Below are 24,713 nucleotides of genomic sequence, written 5' to 3'. Positions count from 1 at the left end.
TCAGTAGTGAAAAATTAATACCTGTATTTTCAGAGCTGCAATATCATGAATACCCGTAATCGACAGTGCCCCCTGTTCAATCATATACTGTGCCACATCATGGTGCTCCCCCATCAAAGCATAATCCAATGGAGTGTACCTGTAACAGAAAAAAAAATTCATAAAAATAAAAAATTAAATCAGAATTCTGAAAAAAAAAAAATTTCACACTGAAGGAGATTTGTTTACAAGTCTAAGATAACATGCCAATAAGGGCTGACATTTACAAAGAAAATTTACCCTACTCCAAAAATTTCCCTGTTCATTTAAATGAATTGTACAAGGCCAGGACATGCAAATAATAAACACAGCAAAGATTTAACAAACAAAGAACAAATCCTGATGCAAAAATAACCTGATATAAGATAGAGGATCTAGATGGGGTCCTTCAATTCTGTATTCTTTAACTTGTAAACCATTTTTCTCTGTTCTTTATACATTTTGCCCCTTATTCTCTATTTTTTTGTATTTAAGCACCCAACTTCTCTATTCTTTATATTTTGTTCTGTTTATTTGTTAAAGACTAAAATGTACCTTTTCCATACAGAAGAACCAATAAACTTAACAGTTTTTTTGTTGTTTTTTTTTTCAATCAAGAGATTAATAATACAAGAGATTGACAGATCCATTTAATGTCCATATAATCTACTGAAATAATATACTACTCTTTCATAATTTTTAAAACTACTTTTTCATGTACAGACATATTCCTTCTCTTTTTATTTTTCATTTTCAGTATTTTACCGGATATGGTTAAAAAGTTTGAAAATAACATTTCTTTAAATATAAAGATTTTATGAGCAGTGGTAGAGGATATAAAAAAAATTAAATGTCATAAAAGGAAGGGTAGTGTTGTTAGGTCTTATTCTTTTTCCTTTCTTTTTTTTGCTGAATAAAAATGGTTTTAAATCTTTTTTTAATAATTTCTTGATAAGGTTTTGAAGGTATTATTGAAATATTTGTTTGTGATTTTTGAGACAATAAGATTTTTAATTCCAACTTGAACATTATCAATGAAATCCTGAGGCGGCATTACATTACTAGATTTCACAATAATTGCCAATCTCCTGTATTATTTATCTAATACTTACAAAGAAGAGTTTTCAGTTTGTGTTTGTTTTACTTTTATTAATATTATTATTAATATTATAATGGATTTTATTTTGTTCTGTTTGATGTTTTCTTAGCTGCAAGATGTTACATGATCTGAAACAAACAATAATTCCTGTTTACCTCTCTTCAGTAAACTCCATGTGGTTTGGAAATGCTCTATACTCCATCAGAAGTTTAACAGCATCAAGATGACCTTTACTACAGGCCCAGTGTAGAGCTGTCATTCCCTGAAACACACAAAACAATATTCAAAGTTGAGATTAGTTTTTCTTTGTCGTATTTTTCACAATATTATATGTTATTTTAGAGATAAGCTAGTTGAAAGTTTCACAATTTCTTTTTTACTTAGAGTTATCCCTCTTTGTGCACACAGCTATACTATTTTTATTTAACACTATAATAACCTTGGCTTCTGTTTCAATAAAAAAAAAAAAACATATATTGTAGGAATCCCTCTTAAAAAGATTAATATTAGCAACTTGATGCATATGGTTGAATTAACAACATGTGAAATTGTGTGTAATAGAAAATTTAATTGGATGATAGTTTAATTCCCATGATATCCAGATCAATATCATGGGCCTATTTTCACAAAAATTCTTATGAGAAAAAAATACTAGTAAGTCAGGACCCTATCAGTATATCTTACATGTCTTATAATTAATTTTAACCCTAATATTTTTTGTGAAAAGACATGACAATTCAGAATACAGGAGTTAACCATTGAGAATTGAATGGTGGGTTGAGATTCATGAAAACATAATTAAAATTTCTTATGCGGTATAATCATCAATTGAGCAGCCAATCAAAAAAATAAAATACCTCATTGTCTTGATCATTAGGATCAGCTTTATGTTCCATTAGAACAGACATACAATTAACATAGCCACCATAAGCTGCACATTGTAAAGGTGTTCGTCTGAAGAAACAAAAAAACAGATTTATCTATACACTGTAAATTCAGAAATGTTTGGGATAGGTCTTTTAATAAAAACCCACACTCTAAATTTTGATAGCATTATTTCTATGCAGCAGTGATGCAGCTAATCGTCGTACCTGTCGGACCTAGGGGGCAGAAATTTAGAGGGTCCGGCAAATGACGTCTTTGTGTCAGACCCAATGACTGGCAAATATTTTTACTGTTTGGGGCCTTCAAAATTGAAACTTCTGTCAGTCCTGAATACTTTGGCTTCCAAATCAATTATGTTGTTGAAAAGCATTGGAAACCAAAAGTTTTAATGACACATTTATTGCCGGTAATAGGTAAACGTGCTGATGTAAACAGATTTCTATCTTCTCTGTGTTTTTCCAACTAGCATAAGTCATGTGATCATAATTATTTTTTGTATTTCTCAAGACTTATCTTTACACATAGCAATGGATGAAAAATAAAGTAATTTTCTGGTAACATATTGAACACAAGCATGTTTTGGCTTCTTTTTAATAGCTGAGGGATAATTCTGATGATGACAAGACTCAGCAAGTGTTATTAGAACGCGTCCCTTGGACTCACGGTTCATGCTATGGCGCGTCCAGACAGAAAACCATGCGTCCAGGGCGCGAATACGTACCTTAACGAGAACATTGTTAGTACAACAAACACAGGTTTTGTCTCCATATGACAAATCAGTGGTGCATGAATTAAAACAGTTGGAAGAATAGATGGCCAAATCAATTATGTAGTTGAAAAGCATTGCAAACCCAAAGTTCTATTAAAGGACAACTAATGACCAGGTTTATATAAATTAAATCAAACAAAAACAAGTATTATTTTTTCCATTTTAGTTAATGTGTGAACACGCATATTCGTTTTGACGTAAATGTAGCTTGCCACTGTCTTTGTTTTTGATCTAATTGTTCTTATGCCAATTATTAAAATAACAAGAAATGATTGTAACAGGATGCTGTTACGAAGTCTCCCAAACGAAGCTCCCATAATTCAAAATTCCCAGTGTCGCCTGACATTGGACAAAGTCCAGTGAAAATTGGTTTGATCCAGTAAAGTATATGCATTAGTGATGCCTGGGGACTAACCCTGTATATCATTCAAATCATCTTGGCATGACAAACCAGAATATATATGGTTTAAGGGTGGGGATCTCGACCATTTACAAGATATTAGAACATTGGGGGTGGGGGGACCCCCTGGGGACTGACCGTATACGTCATTCAAATGTTCGAGACATGATGAACAGGAATATATATGGTTTAGGGGTGGGGATCTCGACCATTTACAAGATATTAGAACTTTCTCAAATGGCAGGGGGTCGGGATGACCCCTGGGGACTAACCCTGTATATCATTCAAACCATCTTGGTATGACAAACCAGAATATATATGGTTTAGGGGTGGGGATCTTGACCACTTACAAGATATTAGAACTTTCTTAAATAGCAGGGGTGGGGGTGACCCCTGGGGACTAGCCCTGTATATCATTAAAACCATCTTCGCATGACAAACCAGAATATATATGGTTTAGGGGTGGGGATCTTGACCACTTACAAGATATTAGAACTTTCTCAAATAGCAGGGGGTCGGGATGACCCCTGGGGACTAACCCTGTATATCATTCAAACCATCATAGCATGACAAACCAGAATATATATGGTTTAGGGGTGGAGATCTTGACCACTTACAAGATATTAGAACTTTCTTAAATGGCAGGGGGTGGGGGTGACCCCTGGGGACTAACCCTGTATTTCATTTGATGTGCTTTATCATGACAAACCAGAATATATATGGTTTAGGGGTGGGGATCTCGACCATTTACAAGATATTAGAAATTTCTCAAATGGCAGGGGGTCGGGATGACCCCTGGGGACTAACCCTGTATATCATTCAAACCATCTTAGCATGACAAACCACAATATATATGGTTTAGGGGTGGGGATCTCAACCATTTACAAGATATTAGAACTTTCTCAAATGGCAGGGGGTTGGGATGACCCCTGGGGACTAACCCTGTATATCATTCAAACCATCTTAGCATAACAAACCAGAATATATATGGTTTAGGGGTGGGGATCTTGACCACTTACAAGATATTAGAACTTTCTTAAATGGCATGGGGTGAGGGTGACCACTGGGGACTAACCCTGTATTTCATTTCATTTGCTTTATTATGACAAACCAGAATATATATGGTTTAGGGGTGGGGATCTTGACCATTTACAAGATATTAGAACTTTCTCAAATGGCAGGGGGTCGGAATGACCCCTGGGGACTAACCCTGTATATCATTCAAACCATCTAAGCATGACAAACCAGAATATATATGGTTTAGGGGTTGGGATCTTGACCACTTACAAGGTATTAGAACTTTCTTAAATGGCAGGGGGTGGGGATGACCCCTGGGGACTAACCCTGTATTTCATTTAATGGGTTTTATCATTTAGAACATTTTCAATTAAAAAGATTGTGTCTATCACAAACGGTTTTCAATTTATAATCATTTGAAAACTTTAAAAAATAAAATCCCATAGGGTTCAATAGTAAAACCCTCTTTTCTTTTTGCCCCTCAAAGTACCCCTTTATAAACCCCATTGCACAAACAAAACCCTGATTGCACCACTAGACATGTTAGTCTAACATATTGTGAAACCCTAAGTTAATCTGACAAGCGGTTTTGGAGAACGGGTGCGGACAAGTTCAAATTTAAAAGCGGCGGAAGAGGAAGAGGAAGAGGAAGAGGAAGAAGAATAATAATAATAATAAGAACTGAGCAAAAACAATGTCTTCCCAAACTTCGTTTGGGAGACTTAACTATCCATATAGTTAATGGCAAGTGTGATTTGGTTGCAGGATAATTTAAATTAATTTTGGTCTCAGTCATTAAACCACCCCATTGTCATATCTTTATTTAACCTGGTCGTTCTAATTTAGGTTTTAAGGCGTTTCTTAATCCAACTGGGAACTAGTTATTATTTTTCAAAATAAGTAGGTCTGGCAAATCGTTGATAGGACTGGCAAAACTGACTTACATGCAGGACCCAATGTCTGACAGGGGAAAAAAATTATCTGCATCTCTGATGCAGTATTTCATGATATTGCATTCATCAATCTTGTATTTGTGTCAATAATAAAAGCATGTAAAAATTTCTTTCTGAATTTACAGTACTAAAGGTAATTTGTCCTGTGAAATTAGGTGTAGTAAATCTATTCTGTCCACTAAAAGTTAATTTCCAGAGGAAGACTTTTCATGTTATTTGCCACGCACAAATACAATTTACACCAGTGCAAAATGTTTTGGCAGAAATTTTGGCTATGAATAGAATAACTCAAAATTTTTGTAAACATGTTTATCTCCAAAACATCATTCACATTTTTTACAAAAGTATATTGTTACATCACAAAGGTTTTATACAGATTAAAAAATATATTACTGTAAATTTAGAAATTAATATATTATTGCGAATCCTTGACTTCTGGCAATAAAGAGCTTGGCCATGAGCGCATGATACGCTCGTCACTTTTTTAAAGAATAAAGTTCCATAACTCCTCAATGTCATTTCAGAAATTTATAAAAAACTTAAGGGAGGTTATTTTAATAGATTTTAACTAGTCACCAAAGTTTCATGAAAACTGTTCAAAGCACTTTTGAGTTATTGTCTGAAAACAGGAAAATCACCCTTTTTAATGAATAAAAGCCCATAACTCAGAAACCTTAAATTTATAAAAATGGAAAGGGAGCTCACGTCAATAGATATAAACAATTCACCAAAGTTTCATGCAAATTGGTTAAAGCATTTATGAGTTATTGCCCGACATGTTGACGCCAGACAGACAACGGTATACCATAATACGTCCTGTAAACGAGCGTATAAAAATGTGAAATCTGATTAATGCAATTGCATGCAAAAATTATATGAAGGAAAATCACTAATGAAATTATGAACATGATGAATGCAAGTTTTTATTATTGCGAACCTATTACTGTTGCTTTTTTGGCATTAATAAAATTTATACATCACAATAATTTCTGAATATACTGCACTAAAAATTGTTCAGACAACACAATGACCCAAAACTGTCCTGTAAAAAATTTGATAATATATAAAAGATTTATTAAAGCTTTATCAATTTGCATGAATTCAATAATGATTTTCAATGAACTTTTATAGAAATCAAATAAATGTAAACATACATTAATAAAGAGCTGCGCCATGAGCGCACGATACGCCAGTCACATTTTTTAAGAATAAAGTTCAATAACTTCTCAATGTCATATCAGAAATTTGTGAAAAACTAAAGGGAGGTTATCTTAATTGATATAAACCAGTCACCAAAGTTTAATGAAAACTGTTCAAAGCACTTTAAAGGTATTGTCCGAAAACTGGAAAATCACCCCTTTTTTAACTCGGAAGTGTAAAATCTAAAATTTATAAAATTTGAAAGGGAGCTTACATCCAATAGATATAAACAATTCTCCAAAGTTTCATGAGAACTGCTGAAAGCATTTTTAAGTTATTGTCCGAAAACTGGAAAATCCCCCTTTTTTTTAATGAATAAAACTCCATTACTTGGAAACGTAAAATCTAAAATTTATAAAATTCAAAAGGGAGCTCATGTCAATAGATATAAACAATTGACCAAAGTTTCTTGCAAATTGGTGAAAGCATTTTCGAGTTATTGTCCGAAAACTGGAAAATCCCCCTTTTTTTAATGAATAAACCCCACAACTCAGAAACGTAAAATCTAAAATTTATAAAAAAGAAAGGGAGCTCACGTCAATAGGTATGAACAATTCACCAAAGTTTTATGCAAATTGGTGGAAGTGTTTTTGAGTTAAAGTCCGACATGTTGACGACAGACGGACAGACAGACGGATAGAGGTATACCATAAAACGTCCCGTAAACGGGCGTATAAAAAAGATGGATTAACAAAATAAAATTTGTAAGGGTTCCGCGGAACCCAGTGTCTCGCCTACTTTTGCTGTTAATCGCAGGCTCAACATAAATGAGGAAAAAAATTAATAAAAATAATCCTCTCCATACTATCTTTTGATTGTAAGTAGCTTCTGTCCAAGTTTGGTAAAAATCCAGGATAGTTTATGAATCTAATAAATGTTTTAAAAACTTAAACTGCAGACTGTATGTAATGTTAACTGGAAGAAAAACTAAGTCCATTTATAAGTAAAATACGGAAAAAATGGAACAAAATTTCAACAAAATTTCCTTCTAGATACTAGCTTTTAATCATAAACAAGCTTCTGTCCAAGTTTGGTACAAATCCAGGATAGTTTAAGAAAGTTGTTAAAATTTGAAAAACTTTAACCATAGAGTGAGTTTAATGTTAACTGGCAGAAAAACTAAGTCCATTTATAAGTAAAATACGGAAAAAAAGGAATTTTTTTTTTACAAAATTTACTTCTGGATACTATCTTATGATCATAAACAAGCTTCTTTCCAAGTTTGGTATAAATCCAGGATAGTTTAAGAAAGTTATTAAAATTTCAAAAACTTTAACCACAGAGTGAATGTAATGTTTCCCGGCAGAAAAACTAAGTCCATTTATAAGTAAAATACGGAAAAAATGGATTTTTTTTTTTTACAAAATTTACTTTTGAATATTGTCTTATGATCATAAACAAGCTTCTGTCCAAGTTTGGTAGAAATCCAGGTTAGTTTAAGAAAGTTATTAAAATTTCAAAAACTTTAACCACAGAGTGAATATTTGTGGACGCCGCCGACGACAACGACGACGACGACGCCGACGGAATGTAGGATCGCTATGTCTCGCTTTTTCGACTAAAGTCGAAGGCTCGACAAAAATTACTAAAATACACTACATGTATATCACTAATATTTTACCCATTATGATCTGTGAAGTTTGCATCCACCCCATATTTGATTAAAGTTTGACAAATGTATGCATGGCCTCCTAAAGCTGCCCTAAAATGAGAGACAAAAACACTTTATCATCATGAAACTATATAACTACAAATAAATCTGTCTAGGCAGTTTCTAATAGCTGTTTTCATTTGTGGTGAAAACTCATTTTTTTACTTGTACAAATAAAAAGAAGCATTATATTAATGCAATCAAGGTTGCTACCAAAGTTTAGATAAAGGGTAAGACTAAGTGCAGTAAGATTTGTCCACAAAATGTTGATACAAGAACACTGTACAACTATAAACAATGCCACATTATTGCCCTTGACACATTGATAGTAATTTGCTACATTTTTTGTGATGTTTTCTTATTACTAAAACATACTGGATACAATTTTGCAAAAAATAAAAACTTGAATTAATAGTTTTGATAGCATTATTGGTATCGTGCTATTTTATAAATCACCGTAATAAAAAATGCATTCAACCTGAAATCAATACCATCAATGTAAATATAAATGATGTCTATGCCTTCACACAAGGGAAAAATGTATGTTTTAAAAAATGTTTGGTGAATTTTAACTTTGCCTCAGAAACAGCCTTTTAAATCAATTGGAACAAATAAAAGTTAGCCTTTTTTAATTCAAATTCCACACAAGTTCTGAGAACAGTGTATTTAACTCACCAGTGTAAAGAAGACCTGCCATCATGATTCAGTACATCAACTCAAGCACCATAATCTATAAGAGTCTGAACCACATCTGTGTGGCCCATTTCACAGGCCCTGAATAATGGGGTATGTTTGAGAAGGTCTGGAGCATCAATTAATGCACCATGGTCCAGTAATATCTTGACTGTTGAAGCATGACCAGAAAGTGATGCAGCATTTAATGCTAAAAAGAAACAAAATCTAAAATTTAATGCATACTGGGTAATATTTAAAAAAAGCATAGACCAAAAGGTTGTGATTGATAACTAGAGGCTCTCAAGAGCCTGTGTCGCTCACCTGTATTGACTGATGCTTTGGAAATCATGTAAAATAAGGTTAAAATCATAATTAATAGTATTAGATATTTGATATTATAATAATATCTAAGATAATAACAAAAAGCTGCAAAATTTTTGTAAAATTACTAACTCAGGGGCAGCAACCCAACAACAGGTTGTCGAATTCGTCTGAAAATTTCAGGGCAGATAAATCTTAATCTGATGAACATTTTTGTCACCTGTCAGATTTGCTCTAAATGCTTTAGTTTCAGAGATATAAACCAAAAACTGCATTTTACCCCTATGTTCTATATTTTTAACCAATTTGGCCATGATGGTTGGAAGGCGGGGTCATCGGACAAATTTTTTAAACTAGATACCCTAATATTCATTATGGCCAAGTATGGTTAAATTTGTCTCAGTAGTTTCAGAGAAGAAGATTTTTGTAAAAGATTACAAAAATTTACAAAAAATTGTTAAAAATTGACTATTAAGGGCAACAACTCCTAAAGGTGTCGACTGACAATTTTGGTCATGACAACTAATTTGTAGATCTTACTTTGCTGAACATTATTGCTGTTTACAGTTTATCTCTATCTATAATAATATTCAAGATAATAACCACAAGAGTGCACACGCTGAAATGTCTCGCCTTCTTTTCTAATCATTGATATCATGTTGATAGTCCTAAATATAAAGTTTTCTTACAACTGTCACATAAACTTAACATTAACCAAGAAAACTAAACATTGACCAATGAACCATGAAAATGAGGTCAAGGTCAGATGAACCATGCCAGCCAGGCATGTACAGCTAACAATTCTTCCATACAACAAATATAGTTGACCTATTGCTTATAGTTTAAGAAAAACAGACAAAAACACAAAAACTTAACACTGAGCAATGAACTGTGAAAATGAGGTCAAGGTCAAATAAAAACTGCGCGACTGACATAAAGATCATAAAATATTTCCATACACCAAATATAGTTGACCTATTGCATATAGTATTAGAAAAAAAGACCAAAACTCAAAATCTTAACTTTGACCACTGAACCATGAAAATGAGGCCAAGGTCAAATGACACCTGCCAGCTAGACATGTACACCTTACAATCATTCCATACACCAAATATAGTTGACCTGTTGCTTAAAGTGTAAGAAAAACAGACCAAAACACAAAAACTTAACATAAGTAATGAACCATGAAAATGAGGTCAAGGTCAAATAAAACCTGCCAGACTGACATGTACATCATTAAATATTTCCATACACCAAATATAGTTGACCTACTGCATACAGTATTAGGAAAACAGACCAAAACACAAAAACTTAACATTTAGCAATGAACCTTGAAAATGAGGTCAAGGTCAAATAAAACATGCCAGACTGACATGTACATCGTAAAATATTTCCATACACCAAATATAGTTGACCTACTGCATACAGTATTAGAAAAACAAACCAAAACACAAAAACTTAACATTGAGCAATGAACCGTAAAAATGAGGTCAAGGTCAAATAAAACTTGCCAGACAGACATGAACATCATACAATATTTCCATACACCAAATACAGTTGACCTATTGCAAACAGTATTAGAAAAACAGACCAAAACACAAAAACTAAACTATGACCACTGAACCATGAAAATGAGGTCAAGGTCAGATGACACCTGCCAGTTTGACATGTACCCCTTACTATCATTACATACACCAAATATAGTAGACCTATTACTTATAGTATCTCAGATATGAACTTGACCACGAAAACTTAACCTTGTTCACTGCTCCATGAAATGAGGTCGAGGTCAAGTGAAAACTATCTGACGGGCATGAGGACCTTGCAAGGTACGCACATACCAAATATAGTTATCCTGTTACTTATAATAAGAGAGAATTTAACATTCCAAAAAATCTGAACTTTTTTTTCAAGTAGTCACTGAACCATGAAAATGACGTCAAGGACATTGGACATGTGACTGACGGAAACTTCGTAACATGCGGCATCTATATACAAAGTATGAAGCATCCAGGTCTTCCACTTTCTAAAATATAAAGCTTTTCAGAAGTTAGCTTACGCCGCCGTAGCCGCCGCCGCCGCCGGATCACTATCCTATGTCGCAGGCTCAACAAAAAACTGCAAAATTTCCTTAAAATTACCAATTCAGGGGCAGCAACCCAACAACAGGTTGTCAGATTTGTCTGAAAATTTCAGGACAGATAGATCTTGACCTGATAATCAGTTTTACCCTAGTCAGATTTACTCTAAATGCTTTGGTTTCAGAGATATAAGCCAAAATCTACATTTTACCCCTATGTTCTATTTTTAGCCATGGGGGCCATCTTGGTTGGTTGGCGGGGTCATCGGACATATTTTAAACTAGATACCCTAATGATGATTGTGGCCAAGTTTGGTTAAATTTGGCCCAGTGGTTTCAGAGAAGAAGATTTTTGTAAAAAGCTAACGACGACAGACGATGACGACGACGGACGATGGACGCCAAGTGATGAGAAAAGCTCACTTGGCCCTTCGGGCCAGGTGAGCTAAAAAATATCATGAACAATGAAGATTGAATCAATGGCATGATGTTTATTTACTATATTGGTTTACTACTGATTCTGAAACGAGCCAATCAAATATAAGGATATTGAAAAAATAAACTGCTTCGCTGAGCGCAGCTGGATACGCCCGCAGAGGTCCAACCCTGAACAGTTGGGGCAAAAATGGACACAATATTCAAGCTTGATACAGGTCTGAATTTGGATTGTAATTAAATATTTGACATATTATAGGTTTCTGAATAAATGTAGTCAAAGAACATGAAATTGGTTATATGAATTGAATTTATATTCAATTAAAGATTTCTTGCTGTTGTGCAATACACTATGCTGTTGCGCAATACGTAGTAAATCTGTTGTCAGACTATAAACAAATAAAATTAATAAAATTCTAAAGGGAGCTTACATCAATAGATATAATCAATTCACCAAAGTTTCAAAAGAATTGCTGAAAGCATTTTTGAGTTATTGTCTGAAAACTGGAAAATCCCCTCTTTTTTAATGAATAAACCCCATAACTTGGAAATGTAAAATTCTAAAATTTATAAAATTCTAAACGGAGCTTACATCAATAGATATAAACAATTCACCAAAGTTTCATAAGAACTGCTGAAAGCACTTTTTTTTGTCCGAAAACTGGAAAATCCCCCTTTTTTTATGAATAAAACCCTGTAACTCGGAAACGTGAAATCTAAAATACATAAAAATTGAAAGGGAGCTCATGTCAATAGATATAAACAATTCACCACAATTTCTTGCAAGTTGGTGAAAGCATTCTTGAGTTATTGTCTGAAAACTGGAAAATCCCCCTTTTTTAATGAATAAAACCCCATAACTCGGAAACTTAAAATCTAAAATTTATAAAAAACGAAAGGGAGCTCACATCAATAGATATAAACAATTCACCAAAGTTTTATGCAAATTGGTTAAGGCGTTTTTTAGTTAATGTCCGACATGTTGACAACGGACGGACAGACGGACAGACGGACGGACGGACGGACGGACAGACGGACAGAGGTATACCATAATACGTCCCGTAAACGGGCGTATAAAAATTCTAATATATTTTGTTTTGTCATTGGCAAGTATCATTTTCATCCTTGCTTTAAATTATATACCATAGTGACTATATATCATGAATTTTTCTCATGTTTATAATCATTGCTAAATTCAAAGTAGACATAAAGCAAAAGTCAACCAGAATTTCCAGGGCTATCTTATTGTCTTTTTTAATTAATTATGAACCTAGTTAAAATCCAACCTACATATTTTCTTAGCATACCAAAAGGCCTTTAGAACAAGTGCATAGAAATATAGACATATTTGAAGAAAAAAAATTTGTAAGGGTTCCGCGGAACCCAGTGTCTCGCCTACTTTTGCTGTTAGTCGCAGGCTCAACAAAAATGGGGAAAAAATTATTAAACATTTTCCTCTAGATACTATCTTTTGATTGTAGGAAGCTTCTATCAAAGTTTGCTAAAAATCCAGGATGGTTTATGAATCTAAAAAATGTTTTGAAAACTTTAACTTTAACTGCAGACTGTATGTAATGTTAACTAGAAGAAAAACTAAGTCAATTTATAAGTAATATACAGAAAAACTGGAAATAAATTTTTACAAAATTTCAAGCTAGATACTAGCTTTTGATTATAAACAAGCTTCTGTCCAAGTTTGGTACAAATCCAGGATAGTTTAAGAAAGTTATCAAAATTTTAAAAACTTTAACCAAAGTGGATGTAATGTTAGCTGGTAGAAAAATAAGTAAAATACTGATAAAAAGGATTTTTTTTTTTTACAAAATTTACTTCTGGATACTCTCTTATGATCACAAACAAGCTTCTGTCCAAATTTGGTAGAAATCTAGGATAATTTAAGAAAGTTATTAAAATTTCAAATACTTTAACCACAGAGTGAATATTTGTGGACGCCGCCGCTGTAGCCGACGGAATGTAGGATCGCTGTCTCGCTTTTGCGACAAAAGTCGCAGGCTCGACAAAAAAGAATATTTTCGCAAATTCTAAAAAAGCTTGAGAAAATCTGGTAGCACTGTCTTTTTCAATCAACTAATGATATGCAAAATTAAGCTAATTACATTCATTCCTCATTTTTCAGTCAAAATGCTTTTATCATCTGATTAAGCATTAAAGGTAAAAACCCTATTCTAAAAACTAGTTTCACCTCAATCTATATAAATGTCCCTATTCAAAATGGTGAACTTCTTCATTGTTTTTTTCTGTCATATCTCTGTTTTTTTGTCCTTAAAGAAGCTGGTGTTGATGGCATTCTTTAGTAGTAGCTTTTTAAAATTTAATCACAGCTTGTCTAGATTCAGGGCAATCAAGAACTTGTCATGTCTTCTGGTTTTTTTTTGTGCTGTTGGATTGTTGCCTAATTGACAAATACCTCCCATGTTCTTTTATTCATAAAAATATCAAAGAACTAACCAGTGCCACCATTTTTATCAACTTGTTGAATATCTACATCAGACCGTAAGAAAACTGTGACCACATCATCAGCACCTTTCCCTCCCGCCCACATAAACGCTGATCTTCCTTCCACATCTGGTTCATCTACTACTATCTTGTATGTCAGGAACACAGCTACTGTATCCTGGAATTGATCCATAAATGAATGAATACATATACAAAGAGAATTTTTACAGGCTGTGAATCAGCAGATGTCACACATAAAGGAGGAACTGTACATTCTTCAAGAGCACCTAAATTCACATCTCCTTTTTGTGGGGTTTGTTTTGTTAACTTTTGATTTTAATATATGTTTTGAGGACTGTGGTTCATTTCCATCTTTTTGTTATTATGGCATGGTGCTATCTGTCCATTACCAACTTTTATTTTCGTTTTGCTATTGTGATGTATGTCCTTTATGGACTTGGTATCCATGTCTGATTGGTCACTTGGTACATTCTCTGATTTCTTTTAAAGTCTCTTCATCAAACATGTCAAATATGTTATTTTAGGGATTGGAATTATTTTTCATTTGATTAACCACACAAAATAAAAATTTTGTCCACTGCATCACCTTTTATGTACATTAAGGGATATCACAATAACCTGTAACATATTTAAATTCTTAGGTCAAAAACCTTTTAATATTGTGAAAGGAAAGCATCATCTGACAGACCTTTCAAAGCTTGATTGAATAATATCAAATCAAATACTGTAAATTCAGAAATTATTGCAAAATTAAGTTTTTTTTGTATGCAACTTCCAGATTTTTTCAATGTACAATGAAATGAATTTTGAGATTGTGTTTTCAAAATCTGAATAAATTCACTGTCAGTGAATATTTGCATTTGCAGGGTCCAGATATAAATTTTGATTTCAAGTAATGTAGTAAAATTCATTAGACAAATAAATTCAAAGGCCTTAAGGAAAAAAAAAATGCACTGGAAATATCAGAGATCAGATAATTTTAAAAATAACATAAAATTTAATTTATTTTGTCAAATGACAATTTTTGTCATTTTTTTGTTGCAGTTATTTCCTTTTGACTGTAAGTTATGTAAAGACAACAGTAAATAACTAGAGGCTCTCAAGAGCCTGTGTCGCTCACCTGATTCTACTTTCATTTTGAAAATCATGTAAAAATAGATTAAAATCATAAAAGATACCTAACTAGATATCATTGAGATGGGAGCCATCTCTGTGGGCCCCGCTGTGAATAATTTGTGGTAAAAAATTTGTATCTTTATCATTGAACATTGGGTTGTCAACTGAAACCGAAGTTTATGACCTTGACCTTTGACCTAGGAAGTTGTACATAAATTATGACACACCCTCTGGTGTTGGTTTATATACATGTAAAGTATAAACTTTGAAATCATAACGGTTCTCAAGATATAGAGCGGACATGATCTTTACCATAGGACATAGGGTTGTCAACTAAAACCAAAGTTTTTGACCTAGGAAGTTGTACATACATTATGACACACCCTCTGGTGTTGGTTTATATACATGTCAAGTATAAAATTTGAAATCATAACGGTTCTCAAGATATAGAGCGGACACGATCTTTACCATAGGACATGGGGTTGTCAACTAAAACCAGTTTTTTACCTTGACCTTTGACCTTTGACCTAGGAAGTTGTACATACATTATGACACACCCTCTGGTGTTGGTTAATATACATGCCAAGTATAAACTTTGAAATCCTAACGGTTCTTTAGATATAGAGCGGACACAATTTGTTAAGGACAGACGGACAGACGGACGGACGGACAGTCAGACGGACGGACAGACCGATCACCATAGGGCGTCCGCCATTAGGCAGGGCCCTTATAATGAGTGAGGCCAAATTTGGTTTAATATTGGCCCTGTAATTTAATAAAAAATCCTGGTGGCCATCTTGATCTATGAACAGTAAATTGGCAACAAAGTAGCAACACTTCATCAGCACCTCATAAGAAACATTTATGCCATGTTTGGTTTCATTCCATTCAGTGCACCTCTAGAAGAAGCAGATGTATGTATTTCCAATAAGGTCTTATGTTTAAGGCAGTCCCCCCGCTTGCGGACATCATGGATGATGGATAAGCTTCAAAGTAACAACACTTAGTCAGCACCTCATAAGGAACATTCATGCCATGTTTGGTTTCAATCCATTCAGTAGTTCTCTAAAAGAAGACATGTGTATGTATTGTCAATAGGGTCCTATGCTAAACCAAGTCCCAGCTGGCGGCCATCTTGGAATATGGATCGGCTTCAAAGTAACAACACTTGGTCAGCACCTCATAAGGAACATTCATGCAATGTTTCATTATGTTTGGTTTCAGTCCATTTAGTGGTTCCCTAGAAGAAGACATTTGTATGTATTTCCCATAGGGTCCTATGTTAAACTAAGTCCCCCCCCCCCCCTCAAAGCGGCCATCTTGGATGAGGGATCGGCTTCAAAGTAACAACACTTGGTCAGCACCTCATAAGAAACATTCATGCTATGTTTGATTTAATTCCATTCAGTGGTTCTCTAAAAGAAGACATTTGTATGTATTTCCCATAGGGTCCTATGTTAAACTAAGTCCCCTGCTGGCGGCCATCTTGGAATATGGATCAGCTTCAAAGTTACAACACTTGGTCAGCACCTCATAAGGAACATTCATTCCATATTTGGTTTCATTCCATTCAGTGGTTCTCTAAAAGAAGACATTTGTATGTATTTCCCATAGGGTCCAATGTTAAACTAAGTCCCCAGCTGGCAACCATCTTGGATGATGGATCGGCTTCAAAGTAACAACACTTGGTCAGCACCTCATAAGGAACATTCATGCCATGTTTGGTTTCATTCCATTCAGTGGTTCTCTAGAAGAAGTTCAAAATGTAAAAAGTTAACGACGATGACAGACGACGACGGACGCCAAGTGATGAGAAAAGCTCACTTGGCCCTTGGGGCCAGGTGAGCTAAAAATGTATGATCAAATAATTTTAAACATTAAGTGTGAAAACAAGTTTCCACAAAATTCAATCTTTTAGTCATTTGCCAATTTTTTCAATTTTTATTACAGTTATTGCCCTTTGACTGTAAGCTATGCAAAGACAACATTAGAAATTACTCACTATTCCTGAAACCAGTGTTAAGCTTCTTACCTAAAACTGCAGCCCAATGTAGAGGTGTTCTAAACATATTATCTAAAGCTGATATATTACTGTTTACAACAGAAATCTGAAATATAGTTTTCAAATCTTTATATAATTGTATTTTTCTTTCATACAATTTGATTACTTTCATTGGGTTATCATTATTTTTTGGGAATACTTGTCATTTTAATTATAATAAAAGAAAAATTCATATGCTAGTGTCATTTTGTATTGATGAGGATATAAGGAATTAAAACACCTTATAAATCAAAACAATATGGGTTTTGGTGAGATACTGTGTGTTCATTTATATTCATGGGTATCATTTTTGTGAATTGTTATAACAGGAATAAATTGTATGTTTGTAGTTATTGATTTATTGTGGTTTTGCCAATAAAATTTGTAATTAGTTGAACATATAATTATGTGGATCACCTTTACCCATGAAATCCACTGAAATTGATATTCCAGGAATAACAAGCATTCTGAGAGTATTGCATGGCAATACAAAGTCCCCTATATATATATATATCTACCAGTTAAAAATTCATTGTACTGGAACAAAATGCTAACTTGATCTATAACATGTCATGGTGTAAACTATATAACAAATATCTAGTCAATATCTTCAAGCATGACAAAAAAAGGTTTAGAAAACCGATTATTTGAGTGAATTTTCTAAGTCCAAGGACCATAACTCTGCACAAAATTATCAGACCGGAAAACAAAATTCGAACTTGATCTGTAACTTGTCATGCCTACTTCATCGGTAGGGGACTAATAATGAATCCACAGTATTACAAATTCTTTAAAGTTTGTGTTGACAACACATTAATACTTAATTCTAAAACTGTTGATTCCTGTTCAAAAGATACCAATCTTTTCTTTTATGCAATAACTAAATATTACTGAGATGTTCAAAATTTCTGAATTTTCCTATGATAAGTTTTGAAAACTGAAAATTGTTTTGAAAAAAAATTATTTGCAGCTTTTTTATAAATGACTACTGGGAATCAAACAACAAATACTTTAGATCTTTAACGTCATTACTAGCAAATGGTGCTAACTACAGACTTACTAGCACTTTCACAATAGATTCATTCCCATCAGCCACTGCTAAATGTAAGGCTGTTCTCCCTTCATAATCTGGCCAGTTTATAACAGTCGGTGTCGTTTCCTAAAAATATAGCAAAATTGTAAACTTATGTTGGGAAAGCATCTACAAAATGTATAGTATCAGCAGTCATAAATACATATAATACATCCTTGCAGCTTGTTTGTATTGGTGGACTATTACATGTAAAACTCTTATACAAAGATTGGCATTTTGTGGTGTTAATTTAAGTTGAAATTCAAAAACATTTACTAACACCTCAAATCAAAGCACTTTAACAGTAAAGTACCAACCATTCTTTTTTATCCAAGGCATGGCTACGATATTATCAGGAGCTAGAAAATTTAAATCATGTGATAGCAAAAACAATTCTTTTCAAGTATTTTCAAAAGGAACGTGGACATGACATCAAATTTTTTAATTTAGGATTGGAAAAAAATTTCCACATTTCCACCTTCTTGATGATTGTATTGGTTTACCTTTCAAACCAATTACCAATATAAGTCTGACACAACTAGGAGCTTCTGGATCCATACAGCTAGCTGCCCAATGTAAAGGAGTTTTACCTTCTATAGCAGGTATACCTATGTTTGAATCCTGAAAAAAAGAAATATATCAAAAGTTAAAGAACAAATTTTTAAGATTTTTAGCTTGACACTTGTAACAACTTTGGGCAAAGGAAAAAATAACAATGCAGACAAAATTTGATTAGCCTCATCAATAAGCCTCATCAGTGGTTGTTGTTGGTTGCTATCTATCTTATTTGTTTCAGTTTTTTTTTTGTAAATTAATGAGGCAGTTGTGTTTTTTTTTGCATTGGTAATAACGCTGAAGTGCGATGGATTACATAAAACTGTATTTTCAATGTTTTCGTGTTAACAAGTCGATGTAGAAGTCAATGTGTTTGTTAACAGCAGCTTTTCAGGTTTTTAAGTAAATTGTCTAAAAGTATGTAGCAAAACCAAATAGGACAATCACTCATTTAGTATGAAGCTGTACCTAAGACATACATAATATGAAATATATTCTTGTACTTCAATTGTTTCAAACACTGATTAAAGAGATATACGTAGGTATAGATGAACTTTCATATTAGCACTGCAGGGTACTTACATATGATATTCAAACAGTATACATATGATTATTAATAATCCTTTTTTGTTTGGTAAACAGGCTTATTCCAGAATGATAGTTCTATTAGCATTTTTTTCTATTTCAACCATTCACAAACATATCATCGATACTGAATTGCCAGAAGCATTTTAAGGACAATGATGAATGCAAATGTATAAATTTACTAATAATAAATGGGGAATGTGTCAATGGGACACAGATGATGCCCTTGCTTGCATATAACGTTATAAAGGGACATAACTCAAGAACGGTAAAAGTGACGTGACCCTTTGTACTTGATCTGAGTTTTGAGGTAATAAGCATTGTGTATAAGTTTCATGACATTTGGTTGCGGCAAACTTAAGTAAGAGAACGGAAACCAAAAATTCAGCAATTTTTCCATTTGTAAAGGGGCATAACTCTAGAACAGTAAAAGTGACGCCACCAAATTTCACACTTGCATTGTGTTTTGTGGTAATAAGCATTATGTATAAGATTCATAACGTTTGCTTGAGGCAAACTAAAGATAGAGAACGGAAACGAAAAATTCAGCAATTTTTCCATTTGTAAAGGGCATAACTCTAGAAGGGTAAAAGTGACGTCAAAGAAATTCAAATTTGATCTGTGCTTTGTAGTAATAAGCATTGTGTATAAGTTTCATGACATTTGGTTGCGGCAAACTTAAGTAAGAGAACGGAAACCAAAAATTCAGCAATTTTTCCATTTGTAAAGGGGCATAACTCTAGAACAGTAAAAGTGACGCCACCAAATTTCACACTTGCATTGTGTTTTGTGGTAATAAGCATTATGTATAAGATTCATAACGTTTGCTTGAGGCAAACTAAAGATAGAGAACGGAAACGAAAAATTCAGCAATTTTTCCATTTGTAAAGGGCATAACTCTAGAAGGGTAAAAGTGACGTCAAAGAAATTCAAATTTGATCTGTGCTTTGTAGTAATAAGCATTGTGTATAAGTTTCATAACATTTGGTTGAGGCAAACTAAAGTTAGAGAACGGAAACCAATTTCGGGACGTATGTTCGGAAGGACGGACAAACAGACAAGGGTAAAACTTAATGCCCCCTCCGGCATAATAAAATTAATTTCTCATAATAATAGCACATCTACAGATATTAAACTAGCAATCACACGTTATATAGACCATCGCATTTCGACAAAGACCATCGCACTGCAGCGTGATCATCGCACTACAGTGTGGTCATTGCACTGCAGCGTGATCATTGCACTACGGCATCCCCTTTGCACCTCTGAGTCCTACACATGAATTTACCCTGATTTACTCAACACTCAGGTCCAGTAATTTCTTCATTGCAAAAATTCATCAATTACAAGTGCCTGTGCAATGTTGTTTAACAGTATGTAAGTTATCGGTTTTGCTACACTATCTACTGTTTTAAAGTGTAACTTTATCATTCCTCTCCCATCTTACCTGCTTAAAATTAAAAGTTTTACATGTTCCACATTGCCATAGGAAGCTGCCCAGTGTAAAGCTGTCCTCTGAAAATAAATAAAAAGACTATATTGTAGGAACGACACAAATGGCCCCTCTCGCAAAAAAACTTGAAGCCATTTTAAGGAGTCCAAAGTCCATAGTCTGTAATTTTGGCAAAAATCAGTGGAGCGGAACCAAACATATACTCGAACTGTAACTCATCATAGTAGACTCACATACTAAAAATCAGCTCATCATGTGAAGGCGTTTAGAAAAAATATCTGTATAACTGTTCGTTGCAGAATGATGGAATGACAGAATAACAAATTGACGGAATGACCAAATGACAAAATGTCGGATAAGGGTAACACTATAAGGCCATGACTTAAGTCGGCAGGGCCATAATTCTGCTTTTCATACACATTTTTAAAAATGTAAAGTTTACTTATTATACTATGTACATTAACCTGACATAATAGGAGGTTAAGTTTTTATATTACTAATGTGATTTGAATTAATTTCATAAGTAACAAAGTTTTGATTCAAGTAAAAGTTCCAGTTTACTCAGTACACCAGTACACTGAATATTGCTCTTCTTATTTGACAACCAATTGATCATTCCATCCAATTACAAACTTTCTGCAAAGCATGGTCCTAACTGGAAGATTTTTTTATCATCACATTCACAAGTTTTAAATATTTCTACTTAAATAGGACAAAATTTTCAAATAAGCTTCATCAGAATTTAAGTATAAGATGGAATTCTTGTTAAAATAGTTTAACCCCCCCCCCCCCCCCTGACAGCAGTTGTAACAATTAATAACCCCTGAAAAAAAGTACAGGTTTCATGTTTCAAGCTTCATGTATGTGTCAGGCCGTTAGTGTTCTCGTTGAATTGTTTTACATTTGTCATTTAGGGGCCTTTTATAGCTGACTATGAGTCTGAGATATGGGATTTGCTCATTGTGGACAGCCGTACGGTGACCTATAGTTATCTTCTATATCATTTGGTCTCTGGTGGAGACTTGTCTCATTGGCAATTATACCACATCTTCTTATTTTTATAATTAAAGTCAGCCTATTTTGAGATCTATCTTCTGGTTGATATAACCTGCACATCTAGCAAAGAATTTGCTCAAACCAACGCTAGGCTAATTTTAAGCTTACAGTGATGTGAATGTTTGCACAATGTTAAAGGCCTCACTATGTATTTTAAGATGAAAAAAACAGCATTAAAAGTGCTCTACCCATGCTATGTTTTTTCACATATGTGTCATCAATGAATACAATTTATTATTGATTTTGTCATGAATCAGAACATTGTATTCTTCCCTTCTACTCCTTACAAGTGATTTGTTTAATCAACAGAGTTGAAAATCTACCATACTATTTTGGGTCTTTTAGTGATACCTTTTTCTTGTCTTGATCATCAATTTCCCCTGGGGACAGTTGCCGTAGTAACAAATTCATGCATTTTGTAGATTTATGTCGTGTACACAGATGGAGAACTGTTTGACCTTCATTATCTTTCTGTTTGATGTCAGCCCCCTTGGATAATAATAACTTCAGCAATCGATTATTGCCCTGTAATAAAAAAACAAACATATAATATTTGATAAGGCCAAAAATAAAATTTAAATTGTTTGATGTTGCCTACCTACCCACCTAAAAAGCAGCCTACCCAAAAAAATTTATTGATACAAATCGGTTCAAATTTTCCTGCTTCAAGGTTGTTTTCTTGTCTAAAACATGTGACTTATGTTGTTGGCCAAAAAAATAAATAAAATCCCTACATACCTACCCAACCCTACAAGGCATGGGTAGGCAACATCAAAAAAAGGATTTTTAAGGGTGGCCTTAGCTGACAATTACTTATTAAAGAAATGTTAGAACCTGCAAAGAATGTAAAAGTAATGCACAACATGATCCATGAAAAAGACAAGGATGTAAATATTTGTTTGTTCGCATTTAACGCCACTTTCAGAACATTTGCTATATCATGGAGGCATGTTTTTATTGGTAGATGAAGCCAAAAGACCCTCGTCAGTATAATTGTCAGTCCTTGTCAATGAAGATCGGGTTGAACTCCAAACCTCAGAGTTCACAGGCTAGAGATTCATGTAAATGCTCTTCTAAGACCACTTGGCCACCAAAGATGTAAAAACAAAAGTGATATAAATTCCTCATATTTCAATAATGTAAACAAACTCATTTTCACCAGTGATCATATAAAAACAATTTCACAAAAAGCCTTTAAACAATTTAGTGTGCCATATAAAGTATAAAGGCAAGTATATCACACAAAGAAGAGACAGATCTCTAACTAACACATTTTATCATACCCTTCCCTACATGTATGTGCAATATATTACCTGAAGCAGTCCAGACACATTCTAGTCTGGTACTTACTTTATGAGCTGCCCAATGTAGTGCTGTTCTACCTCCTTTGTCAGATCTATTAACCTGGGTCCCTGCTCGTAATAACAGCTCAGCACAATCCAGTCTATCAGCCAACACACAGAACATGAGAGGAGTCCGCCCAAACTGATCACCTGTATCTAATTCCTGAGTACTTGCTAAAATGGAACAAATAATCCAAAATATTATTCTCAACATTTAAATAACAAAGCAGGCCGAAAATTGAAGTTGATTGTAGGTTATGTTTGGGAATATGGCAGGAAAATCTCTAAAACCTTGAGAAAAACAAAACAACTGAGAGTCACTGTTACCATATCGAGGATAGACAGAGGTACAATAGTAGTATTAGCAAAATACTTAATGTTTAAAATTGAGCAAAATTCATATACAAGGATCCTACTGATAGAGATAAAAAAAGTTGGTGAGTTGAAATCTATAAAACACAAGCTTAGCCCTGCCATGTTTTAATGTGAATTTCACAATTCATGATTATAAATATTAATCTTTGGTTCTTATTGCCTAATTTCCTAATCATGCTAATAGGGCTTTGGTGTTGATAGCAGGTCCTTGTAAGTTGATAGATATAAGAAGATGTGGTATGAGTGCCAATGAGACAACTCTCCATCCAAGTCAAAATTTATAAAAGTAAACCATTATAGGTCAAAGTATGGTCTTCAACACACTCCTCTTATTCAAAAGACAACTTAAATGACCTACAGACTATTTGTTTGGCAAGTAAGGCTTTATCTCCATTGACAGCAGCCACATGCATCTGTGTGACTCCTTCCAACTCCTGCTCAATCTCGGCAACGTTATCCATCGATCCCACCATTCTCCATCTAGGAATGAAAATTAAAATACAACTTAAAATTGTATAAGATGATAAGGAATGGTTTAGAAATAAATGACGGGTGTTCTGAATGCAGTTGTTATTCTACCCCACCATGCATACAATTTTTTTTAAATTAAAAGAATATTTTCTATAATGGTTTTGGCTATCTTTTTAAAATGATCACCACCAATTAATTTTTCTTAAGAAGTGCCTTCAACCCACTCCCCCTCTTTTCTCTCCTGCAACACCTCTAATAGGTTTAATAATGCATACTTAATTATTTTCTGTTCATCATGTTCATTGTAAAATCCTTCATTTGTACTTTTGTTTATGATAATTTGGATCTCATTTCTAACATGTCTAAAGTGTAACCATACTTAACACAAACTGCACAAAACGCTACACCCTGACACCTATGATTTGTGCTAAAATTGACCAGATAAATAGATACTGAACATTTGATATGAATTATATATATTCTGGCAACAACAAATCTAGCTCTGATCAACTGTCTTACAGGAAATACTTGATCAGCTGTAGATAATGTTGAAATAATTGATATCAGACATGTCAGACTCAATATCAATATCATTGCACGGGGACCTAATATAATCATGATAACATAAATAAGGTCCAAGTATTGCATACTACATTTTTAAAATC

The 24,713-nt window shown here is 33.7% G+C and overlaps 1 protein-coding gene across 1 annotated transcript; it reads right to left on the bottom strand.

Moving 5' to 3' along the window:
* On the bottom strand, positions 1 to 24,038 carry LOC127718724 (inversin-like). The gene is made up of 10 exons (XM_052224780.1): positions 23,936 to 24,038; positions 23,210 to 23,376; positions 22,211 to 22,384; positions 20,803 to 20,865; positions 18,730 to 18,834; positions 18,199 to 18,297; positions 17,096 to 17,205; positions 1,975 to 2,071; positions 1,273 to 1,379; positions 1 to 139 (listed from the first exon to the last, which is right to left on the bottom strand). The coding sequence occupies exons 1-10, from the start codon at positions 24,036 to 24,038 to the stop codon at positions 1 to 3; spliced, it is 1,164 nt and encodes a 387-aa protein (XP_052080740.1).
* Positions 24,039 to 24,713: the final 675 nt, after the last annotated feature.

This window comes from Mytilus californianus, unplaced genomic scaffold, assembly GCF_021869535.1.
Source record: "Mytilus californianus isolate M0D057914Y unplaced genomic scaffold, xbMytCali1.0.p SCAF_10, whole genome shotgun sequence".
Taxonomy (NCBI): Eukaryota; Metazoa; Mollusca; class Bivalvia; order Mytilida; family Mytilidae; genus Mytilus; species Mytilus californianus.
This window is presented reverse-complemented; position numbering and strand designations above follow the sequence as displayed.